The sequence below is a fragment of the Hippoglossus stenolepis genome, chromosome 2 (genome assembly GCF_022539355.2).
Source record: "Hippoglossus stenolepis isolate QCI-W04-F060 chromosome 2, HSTE1.2, whole genome shotgun sequence".
Lineage (NCBI taxonomy): Eukaryota > Metazoa > Chordata > Actinopteri > Pleuronectiformes > Pleuronectidae > Hippoglossus > Hippoglossus stenolepis.
This window is the reverse complement of record NC_061484.1, coordinates 17,944,979-17,964,574: the sequence shown is the minus strand read 5'-3', so window position 1 is coordinate 17,964,574 and position 19,596 is coordinate 17,944,979. Positions and strand designations below refer to the sequence as shown.

Below are 19,596 nucleotides of genomic sequence, written 5' to 3'. Positions count from 1 at the left end.
AGAAACGATTACCCAGTTTCTTTTTCATGAGAGTTAATCAGCAGTAAAAACTTACAGCGGCCTGATAACAGCCCAGAGCGAACCATCAGCACCGAGCACAGGAGCAAAAAGAGAAAATAGAGCGCAGGGGGCGCGCACAGTGCCGTGCGTGCTCCCGTTCTCTGCTGCGCAGAGAGAGAGAGAGAGAGAGAGAGAGAGAGAGAGAGAGAGAGAGAGGGGGAGGCAAGAGAGGGAGGGAGCGATAGAGAGAGAGGAGGGAGGGAGAGAGAGAGAGAGAGCGCTGCTATTACTAGTGACAGAAAGCGGCAGCGAGCACATCCAGTCTGGAGAGCAGCTGATGCGACAAGGTAAGAGGAGACGAACACTCTGGCGTCGTTCTGTTGACGATCAGCTTTCATGGCTGATGTGATGCACATTCATCTGCCTTTGTTTCCAACGCGCCTCGATCCGCAGCCTGATCCGATGTCCTCTCTCCTGCTGTTGTTGTGTGTCCGCAGATGCTGAGCATCGCCTTGCTGTGTGTGTGCGCCTTTGGACACGTCTGCGCTCGCTCCGACAGCGGCAATTTTTTGGATGATAAGTGGCTCGCCGGGAGATGGGATAAATTCCGGGATGTGAGTGATATATTTGTCCCGGCTCCTCGTATTATTCTCGCCTGTGCCCTCCTCATTATCTCATTTACACCCCCCCACCCCCACCCTCTCCATTCCGCTCCCCCATCGCCACCCGCACTGGTTTGTGATCATGCGCTCCTCGTTTCCCCGTCGTGTCCAAGCGACGCGTCACGGGGTCCGTGGTGGTGTTTGTTAAATCGTCGCTGCTCCACTGAGACAGTAAACACAGGCTGCAATACCGACACATGGCGCGATCCTCGCCCGCAAATGTGCTTTCGCGATAGCAGCGATAGCCAGAAGGCCTCTGCTGAGACACACACACCCACAAGTGCACATCGCTGTCAGAGAGGCACCGCTGAGTCTCGGTGAGGGGCCTAATTACAGGCAGGTACAGGGAGGGAGTGCGCAGCAGTGAGGCCGAGATGTGCTCTTTGGTCTGGAATGAACACCTGACACAAGGTGAAGAGCAAAGAGGAGATTCATCCTGTACTGGTATGTGCATTTTAGCCATCATAGCCCTGCCGATGAGTGTGTGTGTGTGTGTGATATAGAGCCAATTTGGAATAAAGCAGCACATTACCAAGGGGTGGGAATCGCAGGGTAGTTAACGATACGCTGATGCATGGCCCACGATAACATCACGATACAGCGATTCAGTGATAAACGATACAAATGCAAGACAATCGTATAACGAAACATCACGATATCTGTCTTCCTGAGGAGGAACACAAAATGCCCCTAAACAGGTAAAGTGCAGGTATTTGCGTATTTATTCACTGATATTAATCAATTTAAAAACACATATATAAAAGTGCATTAAGTGTTATCTCAGTGGCTCATCAGTCTTTACCAAACACACTGTAACTTGTTCATGTCCACATGTGTTGTCATTCCAATGTAAAATAACCATAAACGGACAAAAGTCCAAACTATATGTATATGTAATAATATTTACTGAAATAAATATCTATATGAGGAGCCATGTTGATCATTGCATCATGAGTTAGGACTGATTTTGTCCCACCCCTAATATTAACACAGGGAGACAAAGATGACAAGTAGAGCAGGTCCACTGTGTCCCAGGACACATTCAATTAACTCTGTGCACATCTATATTGGCCTCCCTTTCTGAATGCATGGAGCAGTGATTGGGTTTGAAGCGATGCGTCTGATTATATGCTACTGGCGAGTGTCTTCACCGGCGGACTTCAACAAGGTGCTGTCAGCCACCATTAGCCTGACATGTTTATATAAGGCCACTTAGTGCAGTAATGCTGCCGCTGATTGTCACAGCGTATCCCATACAGCCTCTGATCATGCAGTCAAGCTGCCAGGTTGCTGCAAAGAATTATTTTACCCGTGCTTCCCCGTGTCATATAGAAGCCTTTAATGCATTAGACATCAACCTTTCAGTTGGAAAATGATTGTTTTTACAGTCGTGTGGCTTTGTGGAAATCAACTGTAGATCATAGATAAAAGGCAGGAAATCAGCGCTGTTGTTTGGGAGGGAATTAATGTCACAAATTAGGAAAAAAAAGGAGCAGGTTACAAGATGAAAAAAAAAGTCGGCTTATTTCTTTTGGTGAACAGTGAATAGGTTTGAAGTGGTGTGTGTCTGATTGAGGAATATCTAGCCTCGCTAACCACAGAGTAAATAGGTCCACACAACCAGAAGTGATTTGGAGTCATTTGTACGCACACCCTCGAACAAACACACAACACACACACACACACACACACACACACACACACAAATCCGGTATGCATGTACATGCACTATGAGAAACAGGCTTTTTGCTCAAGAGGTGTTGCAAAAACAACAGGGTTAACATAATGCACTAGAGAAAATACTTGATTTGGTGAGTGGTTTTAGCTCCATACATGCAGTGTAGATTTTATTTCTGAATCAGAGACCTCAATATATTTGATGTGTGTGTGAGAGAGAGAGAGAGAGAGAGAGAGAGAGAGAGTCACTTTCCCTGCTGGTCTCACTTAAAGCGAATGAACCCATCAGCTCAGTTGAACCCATGTGATACACCTCAGGTCCAACTATTGGCTTTGGATTATTCAAATAGGATGTCAGGGCCGAGTGTGAGTGAGGAAATGTGATTGGCAATGTGCTGCGCTATTTAAGATGAGCTGAACTCAGAGATATATTGAGAAAGAGACATAGAGAGAAGGGACATTAGATAGATAGATAGATAGATGGAGAGAGAGAGCGAGAGCGAGAGCGAGAGCGAGAGGGAGGGACGGATAGAGAGAGAGAGAGAGAGAGAGAGAGGGGGAGAGAGAGAGCGAGAGCGAGAGGGAGGGACGGATAGAGAGAGAGAGAGAGAGAGAGAGAGCTGCTATTACTAGTGACGAGTGTGGCAGAGAGCTGTGGTTTTTCACATCTGTGTTTTAACCTTGAGGCTCAGGCAGTTGAGGTGCAGCACAAAAGCTTTATGTTCTCTGTATCTATGTGTGTGTGTGTGTGTGTGTGTGTGTGCACCTTTCACTTCCTGTCTTAGCGCTGTCCCAGTGCAACTGTGTGTTTTTGCATTACTTCACAAAGAAAGCAAATTAGCAAATTGTATGTTTACAGCACACCTCCAGAGCAACTAAGTGCTTTAGAATCAAAGAATGTAAAACCAGATTCAGCCCTCGGTAGAGTGCGTACCTTCCACCATGGCCGATATTTTCACACAAACACAGGAGTGATGTCAGGACTGAGGAATGAATCACTCTTTCAATTACCTGCTGTAGTTGGGAGTGGCCTGTTTCATACAGGCATGCATATTGGAACACATGCTGTCACAGTATTGTCACGCACTGTGTAGAGGTCACTGCTCTATAAAAAAAGCTGCTATTGATTGATATGACATGTGCTGCGCAGCCTGTGAACCCGTCATGTAAAGTGAACTTTATTGATACGTTTTATATTTTGTCCTATACATTTGTTTTTCAAGCAGAAAAGTGAAAAGATCGACCTGCTTGGTTTGAACTTTGGCACGTAACCGAAGCGCCATGAGTTCAAACTTAGCATGTATTATGATTTCACATTTAATTGGGTGCACTCCAAAACGGGTCCTAGCTTGCGTAGCTAACTGAGCCCACAAAGCCAACGTTAACTTGATATTTCACGACTACACGAGTTCATCAACTCATCTGACACTTGATTAAATGCTCATGTAAACTTGTAAGCTTTTAACCTTAAAAAAATCATCATATTACAAAAAAAAATGCAAACACCATGATAAGAATTTTATCTAAATGAACAAATACCAATAACATATGTTAGCATAATCAGATATTTACCTGTCACCTGCTAACTCTGACACGGAGTCAAAAGATTAAGCTTAAAGTATTATTTAACATATTGTATACTCCAACTTCCTGTTTACATAGTTCATTGCTTTTAAATGGACATTGATAAAGTATTTAATTGCTAAGGCTATGTTTTAATGGCACAAAATTATGTAGCAGATCGCTAGTTTGAAACAAGCTAGTTAGCTACTAGCTTAAGCTTTGTATGGACTACATAGTGCAACGAGATACCTTTAATGACTCTTGACTTTAAAGAGCAGTCATAATGTGATTATGTATCGTGCCATTTGTTTATAGCTACAGAAAATTGCAAATCTCAAGCTGTTAGTGTTATCTTGATCCTGCAAAAAGGAAAGTATAGTCATATTTCCACATTTACTTTTCTGAACCAAATACACTTGTACTCATGTACTAGTATTTTATGCCAAACCGAGCTTGTGTGTGATTTTAATTTCCCATTTCGGGCATGTAGGCCACTGTAAGCAAGAGCCAGAAGTGGGTCTCCTGCTAAGTGCACTAGATAGCATCTTGGCCAGTGACGTGCTGTAAATTGTGTTAGGATTGCTGGAGCGGCCTGGGGCCGTCTTTGCTGCGCTGGTACCATCCGGGTGCCATCTCACTTTTTTAGACATTCTGCTCTGCTTGCTGGACCTTGGCTCGCTTGCAGCCCTGGCACAGAGTGAAGAGATAAGCTTTGGATGGAAAGACAGGTTTCACAATGAAAGGAAAAACACAATGAATGATGGGTAATAATGTGCGATGACATAGATAGTGCTTAATTGTATATGAGTAAATTAACTGCTTGTTGGGATCATCATCGTTAGAGCAGATTTCATCCTCTCTTCTCCTCTTTGTGTGTGTGTGTTTTTTACCGTGCATGCCTGTCATGTGTTGTTTGTGTTGTGGAGGGTGAATGATGTAGGCAAGGTAGAGAGCTTCAGGCCTTTTCCACTTCAAAGCACCTCGGTGTGGATTTGTGTGTGTTTGTGCATGCATGCATGCGACAAGCTTGAGCAGGACAAGCAGAGCCAGTACAGTGAAAACATGCACATATTTCTTAAGCGAGGCGGAGGCAGCGAGGAAGCCAGGAGAAGGGAAGGAAGTCATTAGGACACAATTAGGAAGGAGAATCTGTGAAAATGTGAAGTAAAGGTGAGAAAAGTGGTTGTCGGGGAACAGCACATTCATGAGGACTCTTTTCTAATGGGCAGCTGAAATCACACAAAATCAATATGCACACTAGCAAATTAGGATGTTAGCCAACAGAGCTGAATACGTGCACGGTTGTGTGTGTGTGTGTGTGTGTATTGTGTGCACAAGAGGGGAAAAGTCTAGCTGAGATGGAGGGAGAGGAATGGAGGTGGAAAGAGATTGAGAGATAAATTGAAAAGTTGCTATTTTTAGCACGCACTCAGGAGGCCATTAGACCTATTGTTGAATTTTAGGTTCTCTGTGGTTTTTTGGGAAAAGTGGGTGGCATTGTTGCATGTGCAGTGAAGTGCACTTCCAGTTATTTGATGTTTTGTAGTGCTGACAGATTCAGTTTGTTTGTTTGTTTGGATAACTCTATGCGTGTGTGTGTGTGTGCGTGCGTGCGTGCGTGCGTGTGTGTGTCTGTGTGTTGAATCCATTAAGGAATCAGACCGCAAGTACTTTTGTTGTCTTGACTGGTCTGGAGGGCCTGGCCCCATTAATGCCGTGCTCTCATTATTCGGTCTCCACAGCCTGCAGTGCTACAGGGGAACCATCCTGAACTGAAACTGAAGCCGTTTTCAGACATGGAATCTGAAAAAGCATCTGGAAAATTGGGTCTGGTACATTTTCTGGAGTTTTTCTTATGAAGAACGCAGAGGGAGTTGTTAGGGTCGGACTCATTCAGGCCGGATTCTGCCGCAGAAATTCTTTGTTTACAGCACATGGACACCAGCATTAGCTCTTATCGCCAGGAGACGTTGAATCATCTTGTCTTTCCAAGTGGACATCTTCTTTGGCGTCTTCTACATGTTGCACCGCTTTATCATCTTGAGATATTAGTATTCTTTCAGGGGGTTTTTTGTTTTGTTTTTTTGCATCCGTTAGAAACGTCACCAACTTAACCACATCTTATGAGGGGGTTGGCATGAAAAGTGCAGAAAAACATCCAGAGCAACTGACTCAGACGTTTGCGTTCTTACATACAGCTCCTCCTGATTATTTCAGGAAAATGTCTGTAGTTCAGTGCAGGTCTGAAAGCACATTAAAGTATCTCTCTATTTGGCTTCATCTTTCTCCGGCTTTCAAAATATGAAAACAAGTTGTGACAAAATATTCTCTTTCCATGCGTAGATATTGTAGTATTTAATGAGTGTGTAGTTCTGAATGTGGTAGAACCAAGGTTGAATTTTCTCTTATTCTAACATGTGCCTTCATTTAAGTGGAAGTTAGAAAGAAAGAAGTGATACAGTGAGTAATGAATGAGTCTGTAGAGAAGGTACAGAGGGTCAGAGAGGGCGATCAATGAAGGACAAGATGGAGAAATTAATTAGAGCCGAGAAAAGCAAGAGTTGACCCTTTTCACCTTAGAGAGCACAACGAGGAGAGAGAGAGAGAGAGAGAGAGAGAGAGAGAGAGAGAGAGAGAGAGAGAGACGCCCTGACACTGAAAGTTTAAAGCTTTTAGAAAAATAACTCGGCACTTTTGGTAAACACTATCATTTATATGCACAGTATTCTGGGTCTGGGACATACAGATAGGTAATAATGTGAGGGAAAACCATCATAAAGCGTCGCAGTGTTGGGCCACCACGAGCCATCAACTTCAATAATTCTCCAATGTCTGAGATATTTGCTCCAAACAATCTCCGGAGTTTTTCCTGCCAGCCTCCACTAAAACCACTGGATTATGTCTGAGTGAGCCCATGTGAGAATACGGCAGTTTGTTTCTAACAGGTGACGGACCGTAAACTGGAAAAACCTGCAAAAAGAATACAAATATCAGTGAATTCTACCGAAGAGAAGATCATCATTACGTTTTTCTCTAATTTGTTGTTTTGATAATGGTGGTGGAGTTTTTTTGTTATTTTTTATTAACATTCACTGATCCCTTGTGTTCCATGGTTGGGGGCATTGTCGTCCTGGATGAGATCACTCCCATCAGAATTGACAAATATCATCAGAGTTTAAAGATGATTACTCAGAGCAACTTTATATTGATCTGCAGTGATCCTTCACTCTAAAGGGACCAGTGAACCTGAACCCTGCCAGTAGAAAGGCCCCCCACAGGCCAACAGAGCCACAGGATCCCCTCACGGTAGAGGTCAGAGATCCAGGCCTGTACTCTTCTCTTGTTATATGCCACACATGCACTTGCCCACGTGTTGAGAATATGGTAAAGGATGAGTCATCTGACCATATCACTTTTTTCATCGCTGCTGAGCAGTGCCTGTGGTTTTTGCACCACTGAACCTTCCAATGTGAATTCATCTTTGCACACTGAGGGGTTTATGTACTGCAACCATGTTTTAATATCCCTCTTTATATGATTGTAAACTGTTTGTTTTCTCTGCTACAAAATCACGTCGTGTATCGATATCCTCAGGCACCTGAGGATGAGCTGCTCTAATGAACTCGCACTAATGAACGAGCATTACAGTCGTCTAATGTGGGCTATTGACTGACGTCTTTCCCATGGATATTAATGCAGATGTTACTTTCCCTAAAAAACACTGGCCAGTTGAAGCTCCTGCCATCCGTGTCCCGATAGTGAACCCTGTTTCAAAGTCTCTGAGATTTCCTCCTCAGTCAGAATCCACTGGGCCAGCTCAGCATTTTAGCACATTGCCACAGAGAGAGGCGGGATGCTAATTGCACACATAAAGACTCCTGTTTATCTAAAGCTCCACTTTGAGACCTGCAGATTCAGCTCAGGCTGCTGAGTGGAGGGTTTTTACTGTGAAAAGATAATGTGAAACCTTTCTCATGAGGCAGCATGTGCATTGATAAAGTTCCTCACTGCAGTCTTCTATTGGAATCTGTAGGATTCCATTGCACTGATACAGTAAAGGAAATATGATTAATTACTTTGGGTTCAGCAACAGTTAATATGACATTTTTTAGTCAAACTGCAGAATCTGCAAACAAAGAAAAACCACAAGCACTCAGGAAATGCAGTCTGTTATTGTGTTATTTCCTCAGCGGGTGAGAGCACAGGAAACACAAACAAGAGGTGTGGATGGTCTCAAGGTGTAAATGTACTTCAGCTTCCTGAGGAAAAAAATGACAGCATACAAAAAAAAAGAACAAATTTGCAAAAGTGCAATGAGGCAATGAGGCAATGCTTAAGATTAACATTCAACCTAATTTGAACCAGCACTGAACCTGAACACTGAAATACTTACACCAAAGACAATCTTAATAAATGCTGAACAGAATAGATATTTGTAGTTCTGCATCTTTATAATAGTACTTTCATCTGTTCACTCACTCAACCACTTATATACTTTAACCTATATAAATACCCACAAACACTTCCTGCCCTGCCTGTGCTGAAAAGTTGAACTTGGTAGAGTCGCTGTAACTTTTACTGAAGCTGCTGCAGATACAGGACATGCAGTAAAAGCATATCTAATATTTAAAGAGACCCTGAACACTTCAAGCTGTTTGTTTTTCAGCTGTAAAATAAATTATACGATGGGTTTTTTTATGAATACACTAATATTTGTTATAATATCATAACCATTCATGACGTCCGTGTGTCATGGTGTTTATATATATGTAATCAAAGGTGGGCGGCCCCCCCCCCCTGCCACCAGCAACCGCTTGTGAGTTAAGTTACTGTTCTGGCTCTGAACAAATGCAGAAGAAGTCAGATCCTCACTCACTACTCTTGAGGTGACAGGTCTGAATTTGACTTTTAATTTGAATTTTGACACATTGTGTTGCTGGAGATTTGCACAACTTCAAGATGAGTAAATCCACAACACACATGCGTCTCTGTGCAGACACACTGTGGGATTTATGCTGATAAGCATGTTGTGGTTATGGTTATGGTCAGGTTAGGTTTCTAGAGAATGACACTATGTCAATGTGTGGCAAAAACAAAGTGTATCTGAGCATGTGTGTGTGAGTAAAGGTGAAAACAGATGAACTAACAAGTTGGCCTACGGGTTACACCATGTGACAGAGTTAATTAAACCACGGCCCAGTGTTCTGTATACCCAGAGTTTTCATTCCTGGGTCTTAATGGACGAGTAGAGACATTATGCACACCCTGAAATCAGACAAAACACAGAGAGGAAAAGATGGGTGTGTCTCCGTCTTGTCATGTTTCTTGGCAAATCACTCACTTCTAATGATTAATGTTCGACTCTGTCAACACATCTACACACAATCGACTAAATCACTTGATTTTATCTGTGAAGGTTTTTAGGTTTAACAGTTCACTTTCAAACCAACAAATGCAGAGAAAGAGCATGAGCCATATTGTACAGAAAATAATAATCCTGATTAAATGTGTTTCTTAGGTAACTCCATATGTAATCATATACTCACTGAACATTAGGTATGCATTAGCCTCCAAAGCCATTTAACATCCTATGTTGTGTCAATCACCTGTAAAGCATTTTGAATTGAATCGGTATGCATTGGATTTGTTTGAAAGATGCTTTATAAATTGTTTGGTTGGTTGATTGTTTGGTTGGTTGGGTAGTTGGTCGGTTGGTTGTTTGATTGATTAGTTGTTGGTTGGTTTGTTAGTTGGTTGGCTGGTTGGTTAGTTGGTTTGTTAGTTGGTTGGCTGGTTGATCGATTGAATCACTTATCCTTATTATGAAACGATTGTTTTGAGCTTCTCAAATCTTTGGATGACAGAAGTTGTCAACTATAAATGATTTGTTTTTGGTGTTAATAAAGAAATTAGTCAATCGGATGATCTCACAGTAAAGTAGTTTCCAGAGAGTCAGGTTTTACTGGCCGATCATCTTAAAGTCAGCCTGACATGAGATCCTACTTCACTCATACTAAAAGCCTCATTCCCTCACTTATCTGTAAATGACGCAACACATCAATTTCTTTTTTAAAAGCCTGTCATCGTCAATAATTGAAATCCACTTTAAATAGTTTTTTTTTATAACCTAAAGCTGAAAGCATAGTAGCATTTTCAATTTATTCCGCTGTTAAGATAACGTCCCTTTGATGCGTGTTTATCATGTATGGTACAGACACAATTTTATTTAGTGGCATAAGGGGATAAGCAGCACATACACACTCATACATAAAGACACAGGCACGTTTTTGCACATGACGGGAGAGAACTCAACACATCACCATTATCTTGACTAAATATATTCACGCTTCATGTGTTTGTAATTCATAGTGTGTTGTGTCTAGAATTCCATGTGTTTATTTCCTTCATGCAGTTCCCACCCAAGAAAAAATACAAATCTAATGAAAATGATTTTCTCTGTCTCTGCAATGCTTTCTCCTAAAGGAAGTGGAGGTTTGTGTGACTGCTTCTTAGTTTTCTACCTGTCATGTATTATTTATTGTAAATGTCATGTGAAGGGTGTTTTTCATGATTTCATGTGTCGGTTCACCCTGTTTCAGGAGCCTGGAACGTGGTCTCCAACCAAGTCCTTCGATCAAGGTGGGTGTCAGTGAGAGAGCTGGAGAGAGAGAGAGACACACACACACACACACACACACGCACACGCACGCACACACTTGCACACAAGCGCACACACACACACACACACACACACACACACACACACACACACTAAAGCTGTTTAGTTTTTTATCTTCTTAAGTATTTTTAGGGCAGGTGCAATATTCATCTCACTTTTATTCTGCATCAGTATTCTGGGTCTTACACGATATGTCCTTGTATGTTACACAATGTGCTGTTCTGCAGCTGCTGTAGCACTTTGGCCCAAGACAAATTTCCCCATGGGGACAATAAAGTATATTTGATTTGATTTGATTTGAAAGCTGAACAAATCGTTAACTTTTATATTTTGCCCTCAGGAAATGTCTTGCTAAAATGTTGAATCTGCATTTATTTACTTATTTGTTATATTATAGACAAAATACTGTAAATGGGCCAGAGTTAGCTGTATAGGCAGATTTTTATCGGTTGTCCCAAGCCAGTTCTTACATGATTAAAATAGATGGCAACAGACAATACAATGCAAAACTCAGAAACGACACAAAGTCACAAATATGAAAGCAAACTAAATCATATAAGATCAAATGCAATGATTACACGTTTGTTTAGCTTCATGCCATATCTAAAAAATTGTATATAAAGGTTGATAATAACTTATGTTTCTTAAGAAAACACCGTGATAAACCGTCATGGCGATATGGCCAAAATGACTTTTGGAGAATAAAAGCACATTAAATTAAGGAGGAACAGATGAGCCACACTTATGTGTATGTGTGTATTAGTGTGTTATATTTTGTAGGAATGACAAGTTCTTTTATTCTGTTTGCGACGCTAACCCGTCGATCTATGCAGCTAAAAAAAAACAGGATGGTTTTATATTTTTCAATCAACTTCATGTACCATTGTATTGCTGACAGTGATAAGCTCATACACACACATACACACACACACCCAGGCACACACACACTCAGGCACACCAGGACATGAACATATTCACTCTCACTTATCACGGTATCCTCAAACACACTCACACGGCTCCCAACCCACCCACACAAACACACACACACACACACACACACACAGACATGTCAGGGAAACAATGGCATTAGATGTTGGAGGATGGAGGCAGGATAATCTAGCAAAGCTGCTCAGGGATTACAGTAAGGTTCTTTAGAGCAGAGGTCATTCACAAACCGCTCTGGGATCAGCTGAGGGTCTCAGATCTGGCTGCTAGGTGCCCGCTCCAAACGCTGATGTGGGGTCAGAAACGGCCGGCTCGTCTCGGACGACAAAGATCACACCCTCCACCTCAGATACAGATCTAAAATCAGCTCTTAACTCAAAAGCCATGTACGGCTCGCGGTTGCGGGGTCTGATGCCAGATCAGTTGGAGGGTTCTCAGCAGGAGCACAAATGAGATCGACACTTAGCGCAGGCTGATGTGAGGTCATAAGACGCCTCTATAACCAGATCCATCTGTTTTTAGCTGTAAGGATACTTAGCGGTATTATGGCTTTGAGTTTAGCGTGAGAGAGACATTGTATACTCTAAGCAACTGTGGCTGGAAGTCGCACACACACACACACACACACACACACACACACACACACACACACACACACACACACACACACACACATAAACCTCTTAACACCTACCCACAAAGCTTAGATCTGTACAGATGGAAGGAAATACATGGTCTAACTAGGAATCATTGATCTTGAATTTCAAAGAACAAAAAACAGAAAACGTAACCGGGGGACATTTTCTCTGTGTTAATGCTCGTGGGCTTAATCTTTCTAGGAAGCTGAAAGAGAATGGCTGTGCACACATGCACAGTGCACATGCATACGCTTAAATGAGGCCTCTTACAATATGGATGCTCTATGTTCTTTAGGCCTTGATCCAGCCAAGGACCCCTGTCTGAAAATCAAATGCAGTCGCCACAAGGTGTGTGTTGCAGAGGATTACAAGACGGCCACTTGTGTCAGCCAGAGGAGAGTTAGGTAAGAACATGATCGTTCACTCAGACACACACACACACACACACACACACACACACACACACACACACACACACACACACACACACACACACACACACACACACTCAGACTTGCTCTTTTGATCAGCCCGATGCTTCAAAGCTGTGCGTCACATTTGCATTCAGATGCTTCTGTGACAAATCCTCAAATGAAAGACGAATGACATCGGATTAGGAGAAATCAAATCTACTCGTTTCTTTTTCCTCCCTTTTATTCTGCTTGTTTTTTTCTCGATGTTTCCAGCTGGTCCACTGGTCGCCCAGCTCTCTTGTGACTGCTGTGTGACATTACTGTTTAGTCCAATTACCCTGGCACTGACAACAACTTGCAACGGACACAAAGTCCTGCCAAGTGATATGAATGGGCTTTGTATGCGTGTGTGCTTCTGTCTGGGATACTTCAGACTGGACAGAGGACAGCAACGCCACAGTGACCTCATTTCCCTATTCTTAGCAACGACACAATTATGATTACGCACTGCAAACACACCACAAAGTAATCACATGTAAATCCCAAATCCTTGTCTCATTTCTGAAACTGATGTAAGAACACGAAACGCAAACTCAAAACACAAGCTTTCAATGAAGCTGGAGGAAGAAGCGTTCCATTATGATGAAGGATTCAAATGACATTTCATGTGATGCTTAGTGCGTGTGTGTGTGTGTGTAAATCAGTTTTTTTTATTTATCTCTCTGCTCTAGTTTTAAAGATGCCAATTTGTACCAGAGTCCGGGGTCAAAGTGCACACCCTGCCCCGTGGTTCATCCTTCACCCGTCTGTGGAACCGACGGCCACACCTACTCCACCAAGGTGCCCGCACACAGATGCACTCTCAATCACGTCATCGCTCACCCACATTAGAAACATCTGAGTTCACCCGAGACACGATTTCATTTCCTCCTGCTGAGACACACATCCTCAATTTATTTTCACTTCTGCTTCCGTCTCTCAGTGTAAGTTAGAATATCAGGCGTGCATCACAGGGAAGAAGATCGCTGTCAAGTGCTCCGGCTTGTGTCCCTGCCCCTCTCAGCCTGAACTGAGCTCTGCGGAGAAGAAAGGTACGCGTTTCTGCACACATGACACAAGACACAATTCTTACATCAGTGGTGTCCCTTCCCCACAAGCTGCCCCAAGCTCTTCTGCTCTACTGAAGTGTCTTTTAGCATGATACTGAAAATCCCTACAGGGTTTCAGGGCCGTTAAACATCCATCCTTGGCGATCGGATCTCAAGTGGTCAGCGTTGAGTTCAGGTCTGAACGCACCCCAATGTGTCCTCACTGCCTCCTGAGATCTGAACACAAGAACCACTTCCACTTGTATGTGGCCACATTCTTTTTGCTGTGAATGCAAATGCATCCTGGGCCACAATCGAAGGACCGCCTACTGAGCTGACGTCCACTGACCCGCTGCAGCTTCACAATGAAACTTAATTATAATGTTCTCTGTGTCCGTAAGTGATTTGTTTGTGGTCACTATCTCAATATCAACAATGATGTATTTGTGTATTTGCACATACATCAGGGAAGTGAGATCTGATCACATGTGGTCACAGGAGACACATTCAGGATGCATTTTAATACCAGGTGTGAACAGGCCAACTCATCGCTGTCCACTTGTGAGGGGATCTCTCAACACGGATGTAAACAGCAGGTCTGATCAGGGTCTGAGTTCTCATCTCTGTGAAGAATCATTAATGACTGGTGCTGTTACTCCGCAGTGTGCAGTGAGTCGGACCTAAAGGAGGTGGTGAGTCGTCTGAGGGACTGGTTCAGAGTTCTGCACGATAACGGCAACCACAAGAGAGTCAAGATCCAGAAGCCGGAGAAGAACAGTGAGTCACACGACACTAGCAGAGTCAAAATAACTTCATGCATCAACACGGCCACATGACGTACATTTGTCCTCTTTTCTTTCTGCAGAGTTTGAGGTCGGGGCGTCACCTATTTGCAAGGACCCTCTGGGCTGGATGTTCTCCCGCTTGGACACAAACTTCAACCTCCAGCTCGACCAACCAGAGATCAAGAGCCTGTACCTGGACCGGAACGAGCCGTGCTCCGACGCGTTCTTCAAATCCTGCGATACACATGCGGACAAAGTCATAACCAGCTCCGAGTGGTGCACGTGCTTCCAGAGGTACACAGGTACGGAATGTGCACACACACTCACATGCAAATAGAAAAACACTAACAATGCAAAAAGAAAACACTTAGAATGCATTTGTGCCAGGACATGTACAATCCATGTAAACACAGATGTCATGACTGTATATTGTGATAAAGGACAAGGAAAGGGAAATTGTTGGTTAGTTGACAATAACAACAGAAAGAAATTATAACCCACTATTTACTGGTCCATTATAAACATCTAAAAATCACAGTTTATAGACTGACCTATTATGGCCATTTGCGGTTTTCACAGACAATGGAGAATTAGGATCAACACTTTCACTTTTGCATCCACGTAAAGTGCTTTGGATAATTTGGCTTAAGTTCCGGTCTGTTTACAACCTGTCAGTCTTCAATTTACTAATGTCACTGTTTTCCCTGATCTCAGCATTTACTCTGAGCCCAGTGGTATCAAGGTCAGAGCTGCATACACCAGAACTCCTCCCAACATAAACTGTGTCCCAATTCTTCAGAAGCCGCATTTGAACTTCAACTGTGACGCTGTAACTAGACTCAGTCTCATTTCAAGGGGCATTGAAACTTTCTCGTCATGTTCAACTGCAGCTCTGTTGCTAGGAGACAGAGGTAAGGGTGGGACAATCTGGTGACGCAGATCACGGAGATCCTGTGTAGACCAGTCTGTCTAATTTCGATTCCTCCTTTGTGGGTCATGTAGACCACTTCCTCCGAATTGGGACACAGCGATAGAAGTGAGGAGACATTTCTCAGCCAATCAGAATGTCATATTCTTCTTTGAAGTGTACAGAATACACTTACAGAAATCTGTAAAATGCGATGTTATATAATTCAATATAATACACTGCATTAAAATGCTATTGTTTGGGACCAAGGATGCAGGATTTTAGTTTTTGGTCATACAGAAGCAGTATTTACCGATGAGTCACTGACGCTGCAGTTAGGACAGCAGAGACAGCAGGATAAAAAAAACACCATGTAGACAGCACAAAGTACACAAGGTCAAAGGTCGGCGGTGTCCACAGAACAGCAGACTTCTGCAGTGTCCTGTCTCTTCTTTTCAGATTCTCCTTGTAAAGCAGAGCTGTCCAGCATCAACAAAAAGCAAGCGGGGAAGAAGCTTCTCGGTGAGACGCACGCACACACACACACGCACACACGCACACACACAAATGAGTGTTACCTGGCTTCATCTTGAATCTTTGCGTCTGTGTGGTTTGCTTTGCATGTGTAGGTCAGTATCTGCCGTCCTGTGATGAGGATGGTTACTACAGGTCCCACCAGTGTCACAGCAGCAGCGGACAGTGCTGGTGTGTGGATCACTATGGCAACGAGGCGGCGGGTTCACGCACCCACGGCCCTGCAGACTGCGGTAGGCAAAACACTGAGGAGGATAGACAGAGCGGGATTTATGTGTTTGTGAGTAAAAGAGATGCAGCGAGTTTTGGAGTTAAAACGTCACGTAGGAAATAATTTATAGATACAAAATGTTCTTTTTTGTTTTGTATGAAATCTGTTCATTTCCACAAAGTACAATAAAAACGTTGTTGTGTGAATCTGTCTCCAGGCGTGATTCTGGAGTCCTCTGGAGACCCCGGCAGTGGAGACTCGCTCTTCACAGACGACGATGAGGATTCGTTTGTCCTCAACGACCAGGCTGGGATGGACGATGAGGACGATGAAGACGAGGACGATGACGACGAAGAATATCTGTCGTAATTTAAAAAAAACAAAACAGAAAACAAAAAAAAGAAGAGAAAACTGTTTCTTTTTGTTTGTTTGTTTGTTTGTTTGTTTGTTTGTTTGTCAAACTGCACGTTTCTAGGTGACTCCCCCAGGCAGATACTTAATCGTACTAACAGCCTATGGACTACTCTCTGTGTATCGTTTGTTCATACGTTAAAAAAAGAAAAAACAATACTTATGGCAAACGTTAATGATTTTTTTCCCTCTTGTCTTAAGTATAAATTTGATTGGCTAATGGCACTTGTTCACTTGTGTGCCAGCCAACCAGAGAAAAAGACGAGGACTATTTCGACAACCACTCCAGCGCTTTGGATTTGGTCACTTGTGCAAAGACTTGTCCCGTCATTGGACGATCCATGTACTCTAGTGTGTCCCGTCTTTGTGCAGCACTCCGACGCCTGAGTGTGTTGACACCCGAGGCGCAATGTTAAAGAGATTTCCCCCCTTCTTCATCCTCTTCATCCTCTTCCTCCCCCCGTTTTCTCCTTATCAAATGTTCCTGTGTATAGGTGGGATGTTGATGATGTAGATAAGAGAATATTGCACTCTAGGTTTCTTTTGATCTTGATTTGTAACTGTGACTGTAACTGTGTGAAAAAACAAAAAACAAGATAAGAGTTAGACATGCTTCATTAGGGGAAATAAGGCAAGAAAAAAAAAACACAGTGTGAGTTGGATAACGATCAGAACCGACATGCGAGCTGTTTTCACCGAGGCACAAATCAAGTCAAATCATCTCAGCAACGAGGACAGACAAATTACTGCTTGGTCGGTGGTGTTGGGGGAGGCGGGAAATGTCATTATTATCTATTTTTCTAATCCACCGTCGGATGAAAACAGAAGATGAAACAGATTTGTCGTAGTACGCCTCATACTGCGCGACGTCGTTAGAAACCGGAGGCTAAACTCGAAAAAATCAGAACGAGGCTCGAGGTCGGAAAAAATTCCCCCCGAGCTGGCGCGCAGATAAAGCTACACTTATATCGTCCTAAACTGCTTAAGCCAGACATCTGTGTGATGAAAATGTCGACTGACTTTTAATGCGTCAGTGAAAGGAGGCGCCTCAAAGTAAGCGTTGTCGGAAGAAGACACAGTGGTTTGTTTTTCTTTCTCATTTTCAGAGACTTCATTTGATTTGAGCACGCGGTGACAGAACAAATCTCTTTGCACAGAAATAAATTTAAAAAACCACACAGCCGTGCGGACCTGTTGATGGCGCCTGGCAGGGGGATAAAGGGTGAGGTGTGCCTTGTACTGGGGAGGACAGATGGCAGTAAGAGTTGGGAGAAGCATGCTTACCGGACCGACTTAAGCTCCGTCATTACACTTACATATAGGATTGGCTTTACTGTTGAGCTCCGATACTTTTGGTACGGCTCGTGTTTTGGGTCTCTCTCTTATTACGGTGTCACATACAGGCCATATTTCAGATCGTTTGGGTTCTTAGCTAGAATGTAAAGAAGCACAGAGATAACTAGCAGTTAAGGCAACACTTAGATTCTGCTGGATTTCAACATGTTTTATATATTAGTACACCGGCTAGAGGACGCTTTGGTTAAGACAGCTTTATATGAAAATAAAATATTCATCCTAACAGTGTTTTTGCTTTTACTCTGTTTCCAAAAAAAAAAGAAGCTTGATTTGTACCTGATCTGCTCTAACTGCGTGTAGTGTATATCTGCTGGGGTTGAAAACAGGAACCGATCCCGGATTTGTGTATTCTTGATAAAGTGACTGGTTATGCAGACCTGGGACCTGCTGTATCTATATTTTCAATTCCTTAAACTGCTGTGTCGCTTCATTTTGAATCGAAATTCCTGTTGAAATTCCATGTTAAGAGCTGAAAAGTGCCATTTAATTGTCCTTTAGCATCCTCACTATTATTATTAGTACCATTATTATTGTTATTGATGCATCTTTTGCTCCCCTCGTTCCTTTTAACTTGGAATTTCAATTCGCTTTACGGACTGGAGAAACCTGCAGTCCTAAAGTGTTGCTGTTACATGAGTGTGATGACATGCAAATCATCCTAATGACCTCAGACACTGTAGCCACTCTCAACCAATCACACACTGTCGTCACAGCTCTGATAGAGTTCCAAGGTTATGATACAGATGCATTTTTTACAGTGTATGTATGATTTGCTGAAATAAAGGCTATATTGACCAATGTTTGCTTGGCTGTGTCGTCACGTGTGTTGTTCTTGGTATATTTCTATGTTTTATGGTTCATATCCATTGCTGCAGATGTGTTTATAATCAGGAAAAGAATGAATATTCAGAAGATTTTGTGCAATCAACGTCAAGGCACATTGTTGTCGTCCATTTTTAAACATCTGTGAGGTGTATAATTAGTTCTTGAGATTAAATTGCACATCGTCTGCCGTAAGTGGAAGTCGAAAGTAGATTTGAAAGGAGAGGAAGTCGACAGCGGTCAGGAGTGACAAACTCTGCTTGTTTGCACCCAATGGTTTCTGTGAGCAGGAACATTACTGCATAATGTAGGAGGTGAACAGGTGAATATTTTATGAGTCACTGTCACACCGACCCCGTACAACACACGCGCACGCTCACACACACACAGCACATACGAGCACACCTGAGCATATGTACAGAAAAACACGGGAACTAAATGAATTAGTGCAGCAAAAGAGCCCCATTCAGTGGCCTGGAAAAGTTCTGTTTACCTTCCTTTTTTTTTTTTACATCCAATACAATGTCAACATGTAAGTGTGTGTGTTGGCAAAAGGACCGGCAGCAGCACCAGATAGGGAAGCTACTGGGAAAATATCAAATCCTCCCCTTATATGTGCTGACCATGAGAGAAATGTGGCAAGATACGATCTCATTGGCTAATTTCCACACTGTGGAGCCTGGAGTTGGAGACGGCCCAACAGTGAAAAAGGATGTGTCGGTGTGTGGAGGAGACAGAACGACTGAGCGCTGATGGGAAATGCCTCAAACTGCAGGAAGCACTTTTGATGTTCGGAAATCAGGTTTCTTGGATAAGCGACGCTCTGTGACGCAGGTTCTTTTATCACTTCCGCACTTTGGTGCATGATGAGGTTTTGTTGCTGCGTGAGGTGCAACCTACTTAAT

At 43.0% G+C, this 19,596-nt stretch overlaps 1 protein-coding gene across 2 annotated transcripts; it reads left to right on the top strand.

The window, feature by feature from the left end:
* Positions 1 to 227: 227 nt before the first annotated feature.
* spock3 (SPARC (osteonectin), cwcv and kazal like domains proteoglycan 3) lies at positions 228 to 18,668 on the top strand. Of its 2 annotated transcripts, XM_035177200.2 has the most exons (12): positions 228 to 347; positions 498 to 614; positions 10,386 to 10,394; positions 10,502 to 10,541; positions 12,460 to 12,568; positions 13,309 to 13,417; positions 13,560 to 13,668; positions 14,329 to 14,442; positions 14,531 to 14,752; positions 15,817 to 15,879; positions 15,987 to 16,124; positions 16,320 to 18,668. In XM_035177200.2, exons 2-12 carry the CDS (start codon positions 498 to 500, stop codon positions 16,469 to 16,471), a joined length of 1,182 nt encoding a protein of 393 aa, XP_035033091.1. In that variant the 5' UTR covers positions 228 to 347; the 3' UTR covers positions 16,472 to 18,668. The 2 variants fall into 2 exon arrangements, with proteins under 2 accessions (XP_035033091.1, XP_035033098.1); XM_035177207.2 differs by lacking the exon at positions 10,386 to 10,394.
* Positions 18,669 to 19,596: the final 928 nt, after the last annotated feature.

Bases quoted from the DNA above. Each gene is read 5' to 3' on its own strand.
- spock3 (XM_035177200.2), top strand. From the start codon at position 498: ATGCTGAGCATCGCCTTGCTGTGTGTGTGCGCCTTTGGACACGTCTGC. The intron at 12,569-13,308 runs GTAAGAACATGA...TCTCTGCTCTAG, and splicing joins GTCAGCCAGAGGAGAGTTAG to TTTTAAAGATGCCAATTTGT. The intron at 14,443-14,530 runs GTGAGTCACACG...TTCTTTCTGCAG, and splicing joins CCAGAAGCCGGAGAAGAACA to AGTTTGAGGTCGGGGCGTCA.